Raw genomic sequence first — 16,213 nt, 5'->3', positions numbered from 1 at the left:
TTAGGCAAAGCAGTTTGTTATGACAGGATGGGGCTTCAGTGGTCTTCTACAAGCACTGCCCAGTAAGCACATGGAGTTCCTCTGCAGTTCTTGCTCCCTTTTTGTACCAGAAGTAACTTCCATAACTGGTTTGCAGGAGTGCTTTAGAAGGACTTTCTAGTGCCCTTTCAGCCAGTCAGTGTTCTAGACCATGGAATGAGAAATTCCTTCTTTGCCACTCTTCTGTTTCACTGACATGCTGAATATGTTAAATCCTTCTAAGCAATCAGATGAACACCCACAAAACATGTGATTTGATGATATCATGCCTTTTCCTCCTTCAGTCTACCTTTGCAATGGTTTCTTACAGAAATGTTTTTTTAAAAAAATAAAATCACTTAGCAATCTGGCAAGTGCACAGTTATTTTAAGCTTCTTTAATGATAAATTACTATCTTTAGTCAACCTAAGATTGGTGTCTGTGTATCACCTGGTCTTTTATAAGATGCTGAACACCCTTCTGTCATCATGACTGAAATGTGCTTGGTACAACCTGCCTAGATACATAAATGGCCTCAGCCACCATAGTACAGGATTTATCACACCCAGGGAACATGGGATGGGGTGTTCCTCCCGTGGTGCAGGTAGGAACAGCATAGAAACTGAGACACAGGCAAGTAAACTGTCTTAGCTCAGATCACAGGAAAAGGTTCTTACAAAACTGAGGTTTAGACACTGGTTTCTCAGATCTCAAGCAAATACCCTGAACAGGGGAGACCTCGCAGAATTGGACTTGTGGTTTCATATTTCTTAAGACCCTTTTTATTGCATGCTGCTAAAGAAAATGATGCTTAGCACGAGGCTTCATACTGTGTCTGTCCTTTCTCTGACACTCCGCAGTTTGCTAGACGTGATTTGCGTGCGGTTTACCCTAATAAAAACCCTTGCTGGGAATATATGTTGACATTGACTAGTGGTATGTGGGGCTAGAAAAAATAGAGAACTCAGTCTCAGCCATGAGTCTGGTGGACTTGAAACAGCTGGACCACAACTGCCACTATGTCATTGCCAGAAACAGAATGTCTTATGAGGAAATGAGAACTAGAACGTGACTATAAGTACCAAAACAGCTCTGGGAGATGCAGCAGTTGCTTGAGTAGGATGGTATTTAAAGGTTCCCTCATTTATGGATATGCTGTTATCCTCAGAGATGTGATCTGATGGCCTCTTTCTCCTTAACAGTGTTTGGGGCTGTCAGTCTGGGACGGCTGTTTTCTTCCTCTGTGAAGTTGGAGGAGATACAGGAGCAACTCTATCTTGAAACCCCTTTGTAATTAGCAGTTGTTTTGAGGAAGGGATCAGCATCTGGAAACAGGCAAGTGTTAAGATAAAATATGTCCATGCAACTAAATTGGCAGTGGCCACTCAGATGTGGGTGCAAGGTGAATGGTTCCATGCTGATATTTCAAATTCATAGACTGTCAGAAAAGTTACTTCTCCAAGTATCACCTGAGGAAAGGGCCCACAGTCATTCTGTTACAAGCAATTGGCTGTAATGAGGCAGTAAATTCTGCTGTGCTTTACAGTCATATGTGCTATGAAGGCTCTCTTTACTCATGTGGTCAATAGACATGGGAGAAATTGGCAACAACTTTGGAGGCTTCGACAGAGAGCTCACCAGCAGCAGGTAACTGCTGGCTAAGACACGTTAGGGGTGCTGTTATGAAAAGGATAGTAACAAATGTATAAGTTGTACATTTTCACAAAATATTTCCATTTTTATTCTCAGAAATCAGGAACATGCCTGGTGCTAAGGCAAGCCAGTGTGAAACCGCTGACCACTCAGTTCCAGGTGGGTATTTAATGCAACTCGCACATTTCAGCATCTACTTCTTTTGTGATTTTTAACAATACAGAGTTCTCCTTTTTTTCCAGTATCAGTGACTTTTCCCCTTGCTGCGTTATTAATAGTGCTGTCTTTTAATGTCTGGTGAACAAAATATCATTTAAAAGAAACTGAGACATGGAAGAGTATCAAACCATTGTGGATGGCACTGGTGGATGTACAGTTGTTTGCCCAACAGCTTGGACCAGAGAAGGGGTAATTTATACATATGTTAAATACATATGTATATGTTAAATATGTATAAATATATATGTAGATGTTAAATACATATATTAAAGTAATTTATACATATGTTTAGCTTTAAAATATCAAATAAAGTACAGACATCACCAAGTTTTCGGAGACTCTGCACATGCTTAATTTTTGCAGGGTGGAAAACTAGCAACTGCAGAGTGCTTAGTCGTGGAATTGGGCAGAACATTTCAGAAGTAATTTTGCTGGAGCTCTGGCATTTCTGAAAAAAAAAAAAAAGGCTTTTGCCTAGTCCTACTTATCAGATGTTTATCTGTATGCCTGTCTCTTAAATCTTGGAGATTTTAATTTGAGATGTTAATCTTTTAGCCACTTCTCTACTGAATATTCTGTTGATCTGAGAGCCAAATCTTGTATACCTAGCCTGTACTGGATATTAAAAATAACCTATTTAGTCAGTGAAGTGAACAGCTGTAAAGGTGGCCTGGTTAGAAGGGGAAATTACCGAGCAAAAGATATTGTCTGTTAAAAAATACTGACAGAGAAAGGGCTGTCAGCCTGGAACTACGAGCCTGGAAACCATACAATAACATCCTGTGAACCATACAAAAACATCCTTGAAAAGTCCAGCTGGCCTCTCTGAAGTCCAGCCAGGGTACCTAGAAACCAGGGATAGAAACCACAGATACCACCAATAAGCACAAAGCAAGTGACTGCAATGGCAATGTATCATCTGAGAAGGTGGAAAACAGTCTGAAAAAATAAAATGTATCTGAAGGAACTGAAACCAGCATCATCTATTGGCTGTTACAGGTGAAAATCGTTTGCTGCTCAATGTCCTTCTCCCTGTTATGTCTCTGTAATATAAAAAGGACTTAATTTTTATCCAAAATGGAGCCTCTCTCTTTCTGAGAACTTCCCAGGTGAATTCCATATGACCTTTCTATGAGCTCCTGGGCTCTCCCCAGGGACACCTGGCTGAAACCAGAGTCTGTGATGTGGATCATTTTGGCAGTGAGACTCTGCATACTGTCTTATCAGCTGTCTGTCCTCCCCTCTTTTGGGGATGGTTGGTCCCTCTCTGAGATCTGTTTGTTCAGCCCTTTTGGGATGGTTTGGCTCCTTCTGAAAACTAATTCACTTCATATCAATATTATATTTATTCATATAAGTAATCTATCATAACTTTATCTGCTGTTATATTGTTGATAAGTTTGCTTCACTAATGATAAACTGTAGTAATCTGTCATAGTAAATAGCTACTGGCTGCTGCTGTTATTGGTTGTACTACAATACTGATGGATGCTATTACTGATTGATAACACACTATTGTTTGATATGGTATTATTATATGCCGATTGCAGTTTGTAACAGCTTGATATATATTCATACATATTCATTTTATTAATCATAGCTGTTTGCTAGTGGCGATTTTTGTCGTAGTGTACTAGCTTGTGATGATTTTTGTGATATTTGTGGTAATTCGTAATGAAGTAGAGAAATTTAGAGGGTTAAGCTTCCATGTTCTTGTGTATTACAGAATCCTACAAACAGTCAGTTGTGATCTCTCCATACATGTAGACCAGGTAATCCTTTAGGTCATGACAGGCAGAAACTGACCTTTTGCTGTGAGCTTAAAATGCTTGGTATGGTGGAGTCCTACTCCAGAACTAGCACTTCAGACCCCTGCAGGAGGACAAATAATGCCTGGTACAGTGTTGCTGCGGCCATATCCTGACAGGCACGGTTGGACATGCTTGCTGTTTGCAGACCTTCTGATTTAAGAGGACAGAAACAGTAAAAAGCTGCAGCTACTACTGGACTGGAGTTGCCACTGTGCATGCTCATGTACCATGTGGCTTGGGACATGCCACCACACTACCCTGACTGTAGAGTTTGCGGAGGAGAGTGGGCTTGAGTCTCATGGGCTCAGGCCTGTCAGCATTCACTCTTTTCTTCACTCTGCTCTGTGGATTGAGCCTTCACATATCCTTGCTTGTGAAAGCAATCAGCAACTTTCAGCTTGCCGAAGTCCAAGAGAATAATACAGCCCAAAAAAGAGGCTCATCAAAAAATTCAAAAGAAGCCATCTTATGTGTTGAAAGAGTAGTTTCTGTGATGATGATTTCCAGCAAGGGAGGGGGCCAGAGGGAAAGTCACCATTTCAGATAGCTGGTATGAAGTGGGCTTTTTTTTCTTTTTTGATAATCACCCCACCAATATTGCTTCCATAAAGAAACCAGGTTAAGAAGGGTGCTCAGTCTTTACTGATTTTCAGGGGGAAATGTCAAATGTTCTTGCTTGGGATTGAGAGCCACATTGCTTTGGTGTCAGTAATTAATTTTGTGTGCCAAATGCAAACATACTTGCATTTGGTGACACTTTCTCATAAAGAAAAAAACATCTCTGTGTTGTATCTTTCATGGCATCCATGTGGTTCCAGTTATTTGTTTTGTTTCCTAGTTTATGTGGAAGTTACTAGTCAACATGGTAAGGAAATATTGTTGTATTTCCAGTCAAAAGGCAACACGGCCCTATTGTTTTTAACTGTATTAGAAGAGTACATGTTTTAGTTGGTGTCAAAACTAAAATGATCTTAGAGCTTATTTCAGACAGAAGCTATTTCCCTGGCAGTGCGTGTAACTTTCTACTCAGAGATGTCCTTCCCTCCCAGTATACCCTTTTCATGTCTCTACCCTCACACAGAGATGCAAACTAGCCCCTCTTCTGGGGAAGCTGTACAGCTTGTCTTGTCTGGCATCATAGCTGGCAGGTGGAACTGATGTCTACTGCTAATAGGAAGCTGTGTACGTAAAGGATTGTGCTTTTATCTGTAAGTCTTTGTTTATGATTTGGCCTAGGAGATGCTTTTCTTTAAATCTGCGCAACAAAGGGCGTGCTTTACTTTTTTTAATTGCTGGGGGCTTGTTCCCAAATATAATTCTTTAAAAACTAAAAACTCAGTAGTTGAACTGCATATGCTACCATTGTCTGCTAGCAAATGCTTGGGCCCCAAGTGTTGGTCTGTTTGCTGAAGCGATTGGTCATTTTAGGGGAATTCTGTTCAGTATTAAGATCTAAAAGCCTACTCTAAAATAACCTGGGTTTCCTTTCCTGAGAGCAGGAGGTGTGACAACAGGGGTGCTTCTCTGTCTTAATTTGATATCTGAAAAGTGTGACTTGGCTTTCCTGTTTAATTTTTTGCTCCTGCTTCGATGGAGTTTAAAAGGAAGGTGAAAAGGGTTTATTATCAGCTACCCACACCACAGAAGTAGGCACACACACATTTGGCAGTGCAACACAGGCTGATGAGGTGGTTGGGGGGGAAGGTTTAAAATATCTGCTGTCTCAACTCCCTGCTTGCTTCAGAGAAATAGGGAAAAGATTGATAGCCATTCCTCAAGCGACTAGCATTACTTAATCTTTTTCATCATACAGTTTTATTATGCTATGCTTTTATATGTCATCCTTGAATCAGGATGCCAAACAATTGCTATTCTGCGTGAATTTCAGATATATCACTGATGTGCTAACAGATGAAGAATCTTATAGTAAGTCATCTTCCTTCAAAGCTGGACTTTGGTACCATCATCTTCCTAATCCTTGAATTTTTGGTCAGAGTAGCTCACCCAGGAATATTCCAGCAGCCTGTGAAACTAAGACAGGTTGGAGGGACAACTGTAATGATGAAATCTGGAGGGTGAGGAGAAGTTGTTGTTCAGTATAATTTGGTATTTATACTTGTTGTCCTCCAGAAATACTCCAAAATGGCCTGTTTGGGAAAAAGGAAAGGGGTGAGCCTAAACAGATCTGTGCCTGATGAAAACCATTACTCTGCATGTCTTAGAGAATGGGAAGACAACTGTGTGAGAGGAAGCTTGTTGTTTGCTAGCATCTCATGTGTTTCAGGACTGCAAAGTCAGACATCTGGTTTGTGCTACATTGATGACTTTTTGCCATATAACTCTTTGTGTTGGATTAGCAAGAAGATTATGCTGTTCTCCACTTTTTCCAAGGATTTATCTGGTTTGCAGTTCTCTTGCAATGAAGTATCTAGGGAGAAGAGGGAAGGAGTTATTCAGCAAAATCAACCTATTTGATTAAAATGATGGAAAAAAAGAAGTCAAAACCTCCAATCCTTCAGATTCCTCGCAGAACATTCTTTGATGCACTATTTAACAAAATAATCCTCTCTTGGCTAAAGCACAGCCTGAGTTCAAACCATCCTCATCTGCAGTTTTCCCAATAAGGCAAAGTGTTAGTGTTACAATCCTGTCTATGATCAAGAACATGCCCAAGGAATTAAGGTAGAAATGGAAGTCTCTTTATGTTGGTATGTAACAGCAGGTTTGCATGGGTGCAGCTGTGTTGGCTTAAGCAAGGAGTTTATGCACTCAGAAGAGTGGTATCAGTAAACCAGAAGCGTGATCATTAAGAGTGTTAATGAAAGCACCTAAAATCTATGATTGCATAGCTGCGTTTACAAACACAGTGCCCTTAACTTGCAATAACTTCACAGATGAGAAATGGGGGTGTCTCCTTCAAAGACAACATGAACCTGAAAAGTTTGATAATTGCTGGTTTCTTCTAGAGCTTCTGGTTGCTGGCTTTGAGGGATACTCTGGAACTGTCAGCAGCAGAGGGCCCTTAGCATCCTTCATAAGGCAGCATCCTTATTGCCAGAGAGAGTTGCATGTGCTTGGCTTTCTGTGAAATATTGTGAAAGGTTTGGGCAGTTTATTGGTGTCAGATTTAGTTAATACAGCTGGGATTTATCTTCTGGGAAATACACACCTTGGTATATCTAGAAATAGTGTTGCTGAGTCATGGGATGTTCATACCTGGATTAAAAAAAATTATTGTATGCTACAGTTAGCTGGGTTGGGGGGTTTGGTTCAGCTGGATGTTATTGAATATATCTGATCTTATTTTCTGATGTTTTTCTGCTACCTCCTAGAAAGAAAGACAAGTCTTATTCTAAAAATGTGTAAACTAATATTATTCTAGATGCAGTGTGGTAGAGTTATTTGGAGATGTACAGCTGATGTAACTTTGCTTGCAGTTACGCACATAGGCCTTGAGACAAGGCTGGACAATGTATGGTAAACAATAGTATTGAGCATTATTCTTCTGTGGTTTATGATTTGAACAGATGGACTAGACCTAGTCTAACTCTTCCAGGTCTATGATATGGGCAGCAATGACTTTGCTTCTGTATCTGTCTCAGGCACTTCTTTCTACCGGTGCATAATGCTGCATTGCAGGAAAACAGTAATGGTGTGGTGAAGCTAAGGGCTGATGACAAATGAAGATAAAGGTGTTTCCACTGATTTATAGGAACAAAACATTGCTCTTTTTATTTTCAGAGTAGGATGAAGCTCACTCACAAGGGAAGAGAAGTAATAAGAAAGTTCTTTCTGTAAGACAGTGATGCTGAAATTGTAAATTCTGGTTTACGGATTGTAGTTTACTGCTGCATTAATCGTTCAGAGTGTTCTATATCTTGTTCCAAATATGCATCTAGGTTCAAAGTAAAGGTGGGTGTAGATCTGCAGGATGTTATTTGCAGATGCAGATTTATACAAGAAATGATTGGCCCAGACAAAATAATGGTGAATATCACTTTTTGCTACTATACTACATTATTTTCTATTTAAAACCACTAGACAAAATATCTGTCATTACATGCATTTCTTGACAAATATTTTTTTCTTCCTTCTTCCAATCCTGAATAATGATGGCAAAAAATGTTGATATATATCAACTAAAAGCAGTACTGGACATGACCGAAGTAGATGTATTACTAAGAATTTTATCCTGTATTTCAGTGCCAGAACTTCCACTCAAGTCTGCAGGGGAACCCACACTTCCAGGATTGTCTTTTAGAAGATTTAAAGTGCCTTTAATATCCAGGGAGGCTTCCAGAGTAAAGCCTGTTAATAATTATTTCATCAAGATATGGCCAAAAATAAACTGGAAAAGAGGTTTTCCAAACTAGAATATTTAAATTAAAATAAATAATTAGATGGAAGTCACACATTTATTCTGTTGACTGCTATGGGCTGGATTCTTTGACCCATGTGTTCCCTGACACACCACAGCTGCCAATCTACTCTGGGTGCTGCAGTGCAGCACGGAGCTTTCATGGGATGCTATATATCATGAAATGCTGAACCAGAAACTCTGTGAATACAGGATGGCAAGGACCTGAAGAGCCTGCAGAGGAACTGTGGCATCATTTTCAGATTCAAAAAAATCTCCCTTGTGTGGGAGAGAAGTGCTACTTGAGATACTCATCTTATTTAAACTACTACATTTTTTTTCCAATAAGCTTTTCTGCTGAAAATTTCAGGCAGCCATGTCCTTGTTTTAGGGTGCTTTACTCAAGGAAAGATGCCAAGATATACTCGTTCCCACAGAAGACTCTGCCCTACTTCCTACAGCTCCTGATCTGCTTGATTCAAACCTAGTCTGAATATTGCTATAGTCATTGCAACTCAGTGTAAGTGTGGCCAAAAGTACAAAACAGACAGAATGGCAATTCCAGCTTTTTATTTCCTTTCTATTTCCTGAATTTCTACCACTTCATATCAATTTTTTAGCTCTTTTTATGAGATTTTGACAGAAAAAAATCAATAGAATCTTTCAGTGTATTCGATTCTTATTTTTCTTACCCCCAGTGGATGCAAACCAATGATGGGGAATAAAGGGAGCAATAGATTAGGTCACTAAATCAGCTGAGTTCAAACCCTTGTGGATTAAGAAGCCAGCTTTTCCAGATGAGGATATGTGTGTTCAGATGGGACATGCAACCATTTCAGTGGTTGGAGAGTTGATTTTTTTATTTCAGTGGTAATATAGTGACTCCAGTCAGTGCTGTAATGTAATGTTGATACTGTTCCTTCACATATTCAGAGTTCAGGTTTAACTAGTTATTCAGAGCACCATTAAACATATTTGCTACAGTATTTGGACACACATTTTGCACCTATATTCCCTTAAGCTTAAAGAAAAAGCTTGTTTCTAAAAAAAAATACGTAAATGGACTGTAACGCTTGCATGAGGAAAGCAGCCAACATTTAGTAAAAAATATGAATGAGCTTTTTTTTTTAAAATGTGTGGCTTCCAGTGACATTGGGAGTTCAGTTCAGAATCTGTGCTCCCAAACCACTATATTTAGTAACATTGTTAAAACCCCAGATGTACAGTATGTGCATGTCTTCACTGCTCTGCATACCCTGCTATATAATTCTTTACATTGCTTGTGGAGCAGAGAAAGCTGAGGGGGGTGGGGGGTGGGGGGAATCAATAAATGGTTTTAGAACGTGTTGTATTTTCTATAAAATGCATAGAAAGCAGTATGCTGAATCAACTGTTATTCCATCCTTTATGCTACTGAGTAACTGTTGGGAATTAAAAACAAGAACCAAGACTTGAATGTTTGTTCCTTCCTTGCAGGTCTTAGCACTGTTAGGAATTGGTGTGACAACCAGAGAACACGTGAGTATATGTATAAGTGCTTTGGGCTTTTTCCTAATTACTGCTCATTTAATGCAACTACTGCATAACCTTTGGAGCTGGTGCCAAAACTCCTTTGCATTTCTCACTACAGTTAAATACTAAGCTGAAAATTACTTGGTATCTTTGCCTTCACATTATCTCCCTGGTTCATTCTTCCCACACACCATTTCTGTGAACAACCTGGAAATATCTGATTTTTTAAGTATTATTATTACAAGAGTAACTGCTAAAACATATTCTCACATCAATGAGAAATATGAAATAATACATCCATGCTCATGATTGCCCATATGAAGGGTAGAGAAGCAAGGTACAAGAGGGTAAGTCCATGCTGCTCGGTGGAGCACACTGCAGTTCCATGAGGCAACTTGAGTAACATCTGTGCAGAAAAAGGTAGGCTAGACACTGTGGTCTGCAGAGAGCTGCAGGGCTGCTGAAGCTGATATCCCCTGCAGCCCAGGGATAATTGTCACAGCTCCCATTTTGCTCTGCGGGTTTGGTGCTTGAGTGTTTTGCTCAGCACAGCAGCATAGATGGTCACACCTGGTGGTAGCTCAGGCAGGGGCTGGGGGCCATGACTTGAGCTGAAATGGGTCCAAGGGTCGGCGTGAGGGGGGAAGGCCTCCGGTGAGGCTGGACAGGGCCAGCAAGGCCAATCCTGCCCTCAGTGCCCCGGTGGCAGCTCTCCCCGCCAGAGGGATATGTCCGCCCACCCAACAGAGATCTGGACTCAGATGGGACATTCCAGGGGACACAGAGACAGAGCAGGAACATGGGAAAGGGACATGGCAAGGAGGACTGGAGCCAGGTGTGGGGCTCAGGCAGACCCTGAGTAGCCCCAGAGCCTTGGTAGTCTTATTGGGCGGGGCGGGGGGGGCAAGGGAGGGATTCTCAAATGGCCCTCAAAAAGCCCCAAAGACCTCTGTGAGGAGTTTGCTCAGAAGCTTGGTTTCAGGCAGGGGCCAGTGCTGTGGGATGGTCAGAGGCCAGAGCCAGGCCAGGTTTGTGGGGCAAGGCTGTGCACAGCCATGGGCCTGGCTCTGTGGTGCCGGTTCAAGGCTTGAGACAGCCTGAGGGAACTGGCAGGGTGTCACAGCGGCCAGCTGCTCCCGGGGGACCCGGACTTGCACGGGGACCCCACGGGGGCAGCAGGGCAGGGGCCGCCCCGCCCACCTGTGTCAGGAGCAAGGTTGGTGGGGGGCAGTGGGTGGCCCCAGTCCCATGCAGTGGCCACCTCCTTGGGGACAAGGACGCGGATGGGCTGAGGCCAGGCCAGGCCAGCAGTGTGTGCGTGGGGTTTGGGATCAGGCCTGATGAGGGGAACCGCAGTCAGACACAGCCCAGGTGTGACTGGGCAGGGCCATGGCAGAGCAGGGCCGTGATCACCAGGCCAGGCTGGGGTGTGGGCCCAGGGCCAGACACGTCCACAGCTGTACCACAGCTGGGAGCAGGTGCACCTGCAACGCAGCCCAGGCAGAAACTAAGGCCCATGGGCAGAGGGTGTGGGCCCCGCATCAGGGTGCTGCCTGTCAGTGCATTCAGTGCCCTATCTGGCCTTGGGTGGAATTTGGCCAGTATATGCAGCTATTTTATAAGGTTGAAACCTTTCTTTTCCCCCAAGGAAACTCGTTGCTAGCATTAGTAGTAAGTCACTGCCATCAGCTATATTTAAATACTTTTTGCATTAAATATTTTTAATGAGTCCAAAGACCAGAACTAATTCGCAGATACATCATAAATAGCAAGCTGTCAATAGACAGGCTTGTACCTTTTAGAATACCAGTCTCCAAGATAAAGTAAATTGTTTGTTATCGCACTCATCATTTTGCCAAGTCTTGACACCATATCTACAGAGCCAAAAAATGTGAATTAACAAATTCTTGGTTTTCTGCAGCAACTGGAGCCAACAGTGACAGCATTAGCATAGTTTCTCTGCTGCCAGTTTCTCATGGCAAGCCCTGCTATCAACGTATTTCATTGTGCTTCTTGCTTTCAGCTCTTGTCTGCCAGTAGATAGAAGACTTAATTTGGGAAGGGGGATGTTTTATAGTGAACTTCTATTAGGATGGGTTTGATACCCATTAGCGTAGCCTTGCTTTACAAAGTAAAGGCCAGTCCTGAACACTAGCTTTGCCTGATGGTTTGTATAACCTTTTTCTTCTTTTCACCATAACATCTGAAAACCACATCAACTTTTAATGTATTTATCCACAGAATTCCTCTGTGAATGAGGGGAGTACTATTATCCATATTACAAACTTGGGAAATTAATGTAAGGCCTGAACTAACTGAACAACTTAGCCAAGCTCCAGATGGGAAATCTGTAGTACAGCTAGAAATGGAATCCTGACTCTTATCCAAGCCTATCTTGTCTACAAGGCCATCTCTCATCTGGCTGGACTGGTCTCCAGAGGAAGGAATGATTTCCTACAGCAGAATCACTGCTATATTCACTTTAGCTGTCTCAAAATGGGAGTAGCGGTTCATTCACATAGGCAAGCACATACCAAAGCTGTGCAGCCCTGAGCGTAGTGAAGTGGGGATAAGACAGTCCAGTCCCCAGTGTACCCCAAGTCCCTGCCTGTGGACACAGTTGGGTGACCAGAGGGGGGTGAGTTGGCTCCTCAAGGAGCCTATATCCTAAAAGGATCTTGAGGCAGTCTGTGAGGCAATTGTCTGGCAGAGCTGCCCGATCAGGTCATGCAAGCATTCCTTCATTGTTTCACTACAAACTTAGCTGTCTTTGTGTAAGTTAAGGCCCTGTCCTTGTTCTGAAACAGAAGAGCCATTTTCACTTCCGTTTTCACTTCACTTTTATTTATGTGGTTCAACATCCAGTTAAAGGGCAGTAATTTCCCCACTCATTCCAGTATGATTATGCCCTTTCGCACTCTGTGATTTTTTTTCAGAGTAGCTCAGTTCACTGTGTCAGGTGTAGTGCTCTTAACATTGCAAGTATAAGCTGGCTATTTTTGGTATTGGCAGCATCACTGAACTCCACTTCATTCAAATTCTCATGTGATCTCCAATTAAATGGAGTAATTAAAATAATTTGGATTTATTGAGACACAAAGGAGGGACACTGTACAAATGTTTTTATATGAGTTGCCAGCAGCTCTTGTAATATGTTAATTTGGGAGACTTCAGGTCTTAACTTTTTATTTTTTCCTTTACACTGCCACAACAGAGTGGTATTTAAACAGCTTCTACAAGCTAAGGCCTTGAGTTATCTCCAAATCGACAGCTGCAGGTTGGGAAGTGTGAATGAAAACTTGTCTGTGCTGCTGATGGCCAGAAAGTTCCAGGGTAAGGCTCTGCAAAATGCAGCAGCAATGAGTAAATCTTTCTCTCCCCAACCTCCAAGTTAGTCTGATTAGTTTCTTCAGCTGTCATGCTTGTGATTTCTGAGCATAAGCTTCCATGCAATGCTGTAATTTTTTTTTCGTTTCATGTCATGCTGTAGGAATACACCAAAGGGCTTTGGATGTCTTTGTATTGGGCACTGTCTTTCTCTAGTTTGGAACTGGGTGTCTCTGTGAATTAGTCCAGCACTTGCTAATATGAGATTATATGCCAGTATCTGAAAGCCTTGAAAGCAGATTAGTTATACAAAAAACCCCAGTAGCAATTGACTGTGGTGATCGTTCTTAAAATGTTTCTTAAAATGGTGGTCACAGCATGCATTTGCGGGCTGCAAAGCGAAGTTAGAAGTGTGGATTGCAATTCAAGCAGGTGAAAGCGAACAGTTTGTGGCTTTGATAAAAGTACTTGAAACCTCGGCTGTATTCCATATTCAGACACTTCATAGGTGTCAGTCACTATGGTGGCAAATTCACCAAAAGTCAGACTAACTAACAGACTGTTGATTTCGATGGCTGATCAGGTAGGTGTTTGTCTCAAAATTCAGAAACAGTTAGTTCCTGCTTTTCTGACCCCTCATCTATCATGACCAGATAACTAATATTCTTTCTGGTATTGCAGCAAGGCCAATTTTGCAACGTATCATAACACGTCAGAAATAATGTGAGTTCTAAAAGCTTGTCTAAGAAGGGAGAGCATAAACGAAGTTGGCATTTAAGTAAAGTGGTAAGAAATTTATTGGCCCTCTCCGAGTTCATTGAATAGCTCTTGGCAAGTGGGGAAGTGATGTATTTGGAGGAGGAGTGACAGAAGACAGCAAACTCTTCCAAGGCCAAATTGTGAGGCAGAATGAGTGTAGCAGTCAGCAGGGCAAATGGCAAGGACTCAGAAATGCTATGGATATGCAGAGCTGGTAAGGAACTGACTTCTAACGCCACCTGTACAGCTCTTTAAGTCATCAGCTGGGGAGTGTGAGGGACAATGAGCTGCTGGGACAGCTTACTCACTGGGAAGCATGTCCAAGAACACCCCTTCTTTTAGTAGGTCTATAGGTTCCTTTTGTAGCTTCCCAAAAGGATCTAACAATGTATTGTGCTTCATCTAAAATACCGCTCTGAATATAGCCTGCAGTTATAGTAGTCATCTTCGCAGCAGTGAAGTCTTCGTATTCTGCAAATCAAAATTCCTTGAGTACCTCCTGTTTAAGTGTGTATGTTCAAATTCTTTGAATATTCCCTTTTTTTTTTGCTTGAAATCATAGAAGTCTTATACCTAGTAATTTAAAATAGTGTATTTTCACTTTTATTCACCTTAAAGTCTGCTGCGTAGTCTGCTTTTTCAATCTTTCTGGTCTTTTGAGCAGCATAAACCTTGGACTTTCAAGGTACAAGCTTCATTTCAACAACTGCTATTGGTAGTAAACTGTACTGATAAAGGGGAACAGTGAAGTTGTAGTTAATTCCTGTACTGAAAAGCAGTAATTCTTCCAGAGCTATATATACTGGTCTGTTTAAGCATGCTATGTATGTCCACACACCGAGGTAAGAATAGACCATTTGCTGTGTTTCGTAAAGGTAATATTTAAGAGTTTAAAAAAAAATACCTTCCGATTGGACTAACTCCTCTTTAATTTATGAAAGGAATTAAATTATTCCAATTCTAAGTTCTCTTGGCTAGGTACTCCTGCCCTGGTTAACTTCACTAAGACTGCTAATTCCCACTACTCAAGCCCTGCAGCCAACATTTTGTTTCACATCCTCTCTGTCTACACTTGCTAAAATGCCCTGCAGATTCCACCTTATCTGACGTGTTGCATAAAGTGGTTTCCAGCAAAACAAACTTAACTTGCTAAGTGTAGGCATATCTGTTCAGTGAATTTGCAACCTAAACTGTTTTCTTGTACTTTAAAGGACTATAAGTACACTTAAGAACCTTTAATTTATAAAAGTATGCACATGGTAAAAGTTGCTGACAACCTACAGTTGGGAGGTATCATTAATGCAGAATGACACCTGGAGTATCTGAACTAGGTGACTTTAAAATCTAACGCTAGTAGAGCTGAGATGAAAATTTATAAGCATGTGACATGGCTTTCAGGTCTATTAACAAGAATACTGCTACTATCTCTGAGTTCAGTAACGTGAAAGAAGGCAAGACCCAACTGTGTTTAACCCTAAGTTGGCTACTGAGTGTCCGTTTAATGCAGCCTCAGAAAAAGATAGGTTTAATCTTTCCATCTATCAAGCTTCTTAGATGATCTCAGCTGTAACAGCACATCATCTGATCATTGCTGTTCAAGAAAGACAGAGTACAGTAGACACTGAGAACGTTTTTCATAAGCAGTGGCCTATCCTATTTACATTTGATGTACTTAGAAAAGGTGATGACATCCTTTTTCTGCAATCTTGTGTTGGGCTAAATGTCAGGAAAAAGAGAGTAACATATTTTTTTGAGCACATGGCACTACAAAAATTTTAGTCTGAAGACCAGTGATCAGTATAATGAGATTTGCAAATAACTTTGGTGCAAAATATGGTTCTGAAAGTTATGATCAGTTTGGTTTAAGATGCAAGAGTCCTCTTATGCAGGCCCCTGAATGAATGAAATCAAAGCACAGTGTATTAAATTCTTAGAATTATCTCATATTGTACAATTTTACAGTATTTACCAGTTTATAAACTTTAAAAATTAATCAAAAAATACTATGCATTCCTCCATGTGTTCAAATATGTATTGAATATGCTATATCTGAATATTAACCATAGACATATTCACAATTGAATTCCTGAAGAGGAATTTTAAGAGGACTGAAGTCACTGCAGAAGTTGCAAGGATAAGGAAACATGAAAGCTGAATTCTAATATTTAACTAATAAGCTCCAGTCCTACAGACACTACTATTCCTAACCTTCACTGCTCCAGGATACAAAATTAGTCCATGTGTTCGTGAGATCTGGTTTTAAATGATGACAGATTGTTACTATCTAGTAACCCCTGTTTAACTACGGCTCTGTTTGATTTATACCAAATTCTTCATTCATGTAGGGTTGGGGAATAAATAAAAAAATAAAATGCTGATACAGAGGTATTATGCAGAGATTGCATTTCAGATCAAGCTCCATTAAGATCTTTTGTCTTCCTGCTGGTTCATTTATGAAGATGACAGGAAGTTAAGAGTTTGTTTTTCATCGCTAGATTTTACCCTGCAACATCCTAAAATAAAATGGAATTTACCTTTACTTTCCAACTCTTATTTA

At 41.0% G+C, this 16,213-nt stretch overlaps 1 protein-coding gene across 1 annotated transcript; it reads left to right on the top strand.

Annotated features, from left to right (window-relative positions):
* The first annotated feature begins 1,609 nt into the window (after positions 1 to 1,609).
* Positions 1,610 to 13,248, top strand: ENOSF1 (enolase superfamily member 1). Its single transcript, XM_056331493.1, is given in 12 exon segments — positions 1,610 to 1,665; positions 3,617 to 3,662; positions 5,555 to 5,627; positions 5,832 to 5,870; positions 6,668 to 6,705; positions 7,151 to 7,173; positions 7,601 to 7,704; positions 8,757 to 8,899; positions 9,535 to 9,572; positions 12,770 to 12,960; positions 13,061 to 13,083; positions 13,114 to 13,248. Coding segments are annotated over 12 exon segments (909 nt in total).
* Positions 13,249 to 16,213: the final 2,965 nt, after the last annotated feature.

Source organism: Falco biarmicus, chromosome 3, assembly GCF_023638135.1.
Source record: "Falco biarmicus isolate bFalBia1 chromosome 3, bFalBia1.pri, whole genome shotgun sequence".
NCBI lineage: Eukaryota > Metazoa > Chordata > Aves > Falconiformes > Falconidae > Falco > Falco biarmicus.
The sequence above is the reverse complement of the archived record's forward strand: the minus strand, read 5'-3'. Positions and strand labels throughout refer to the sequence as shown.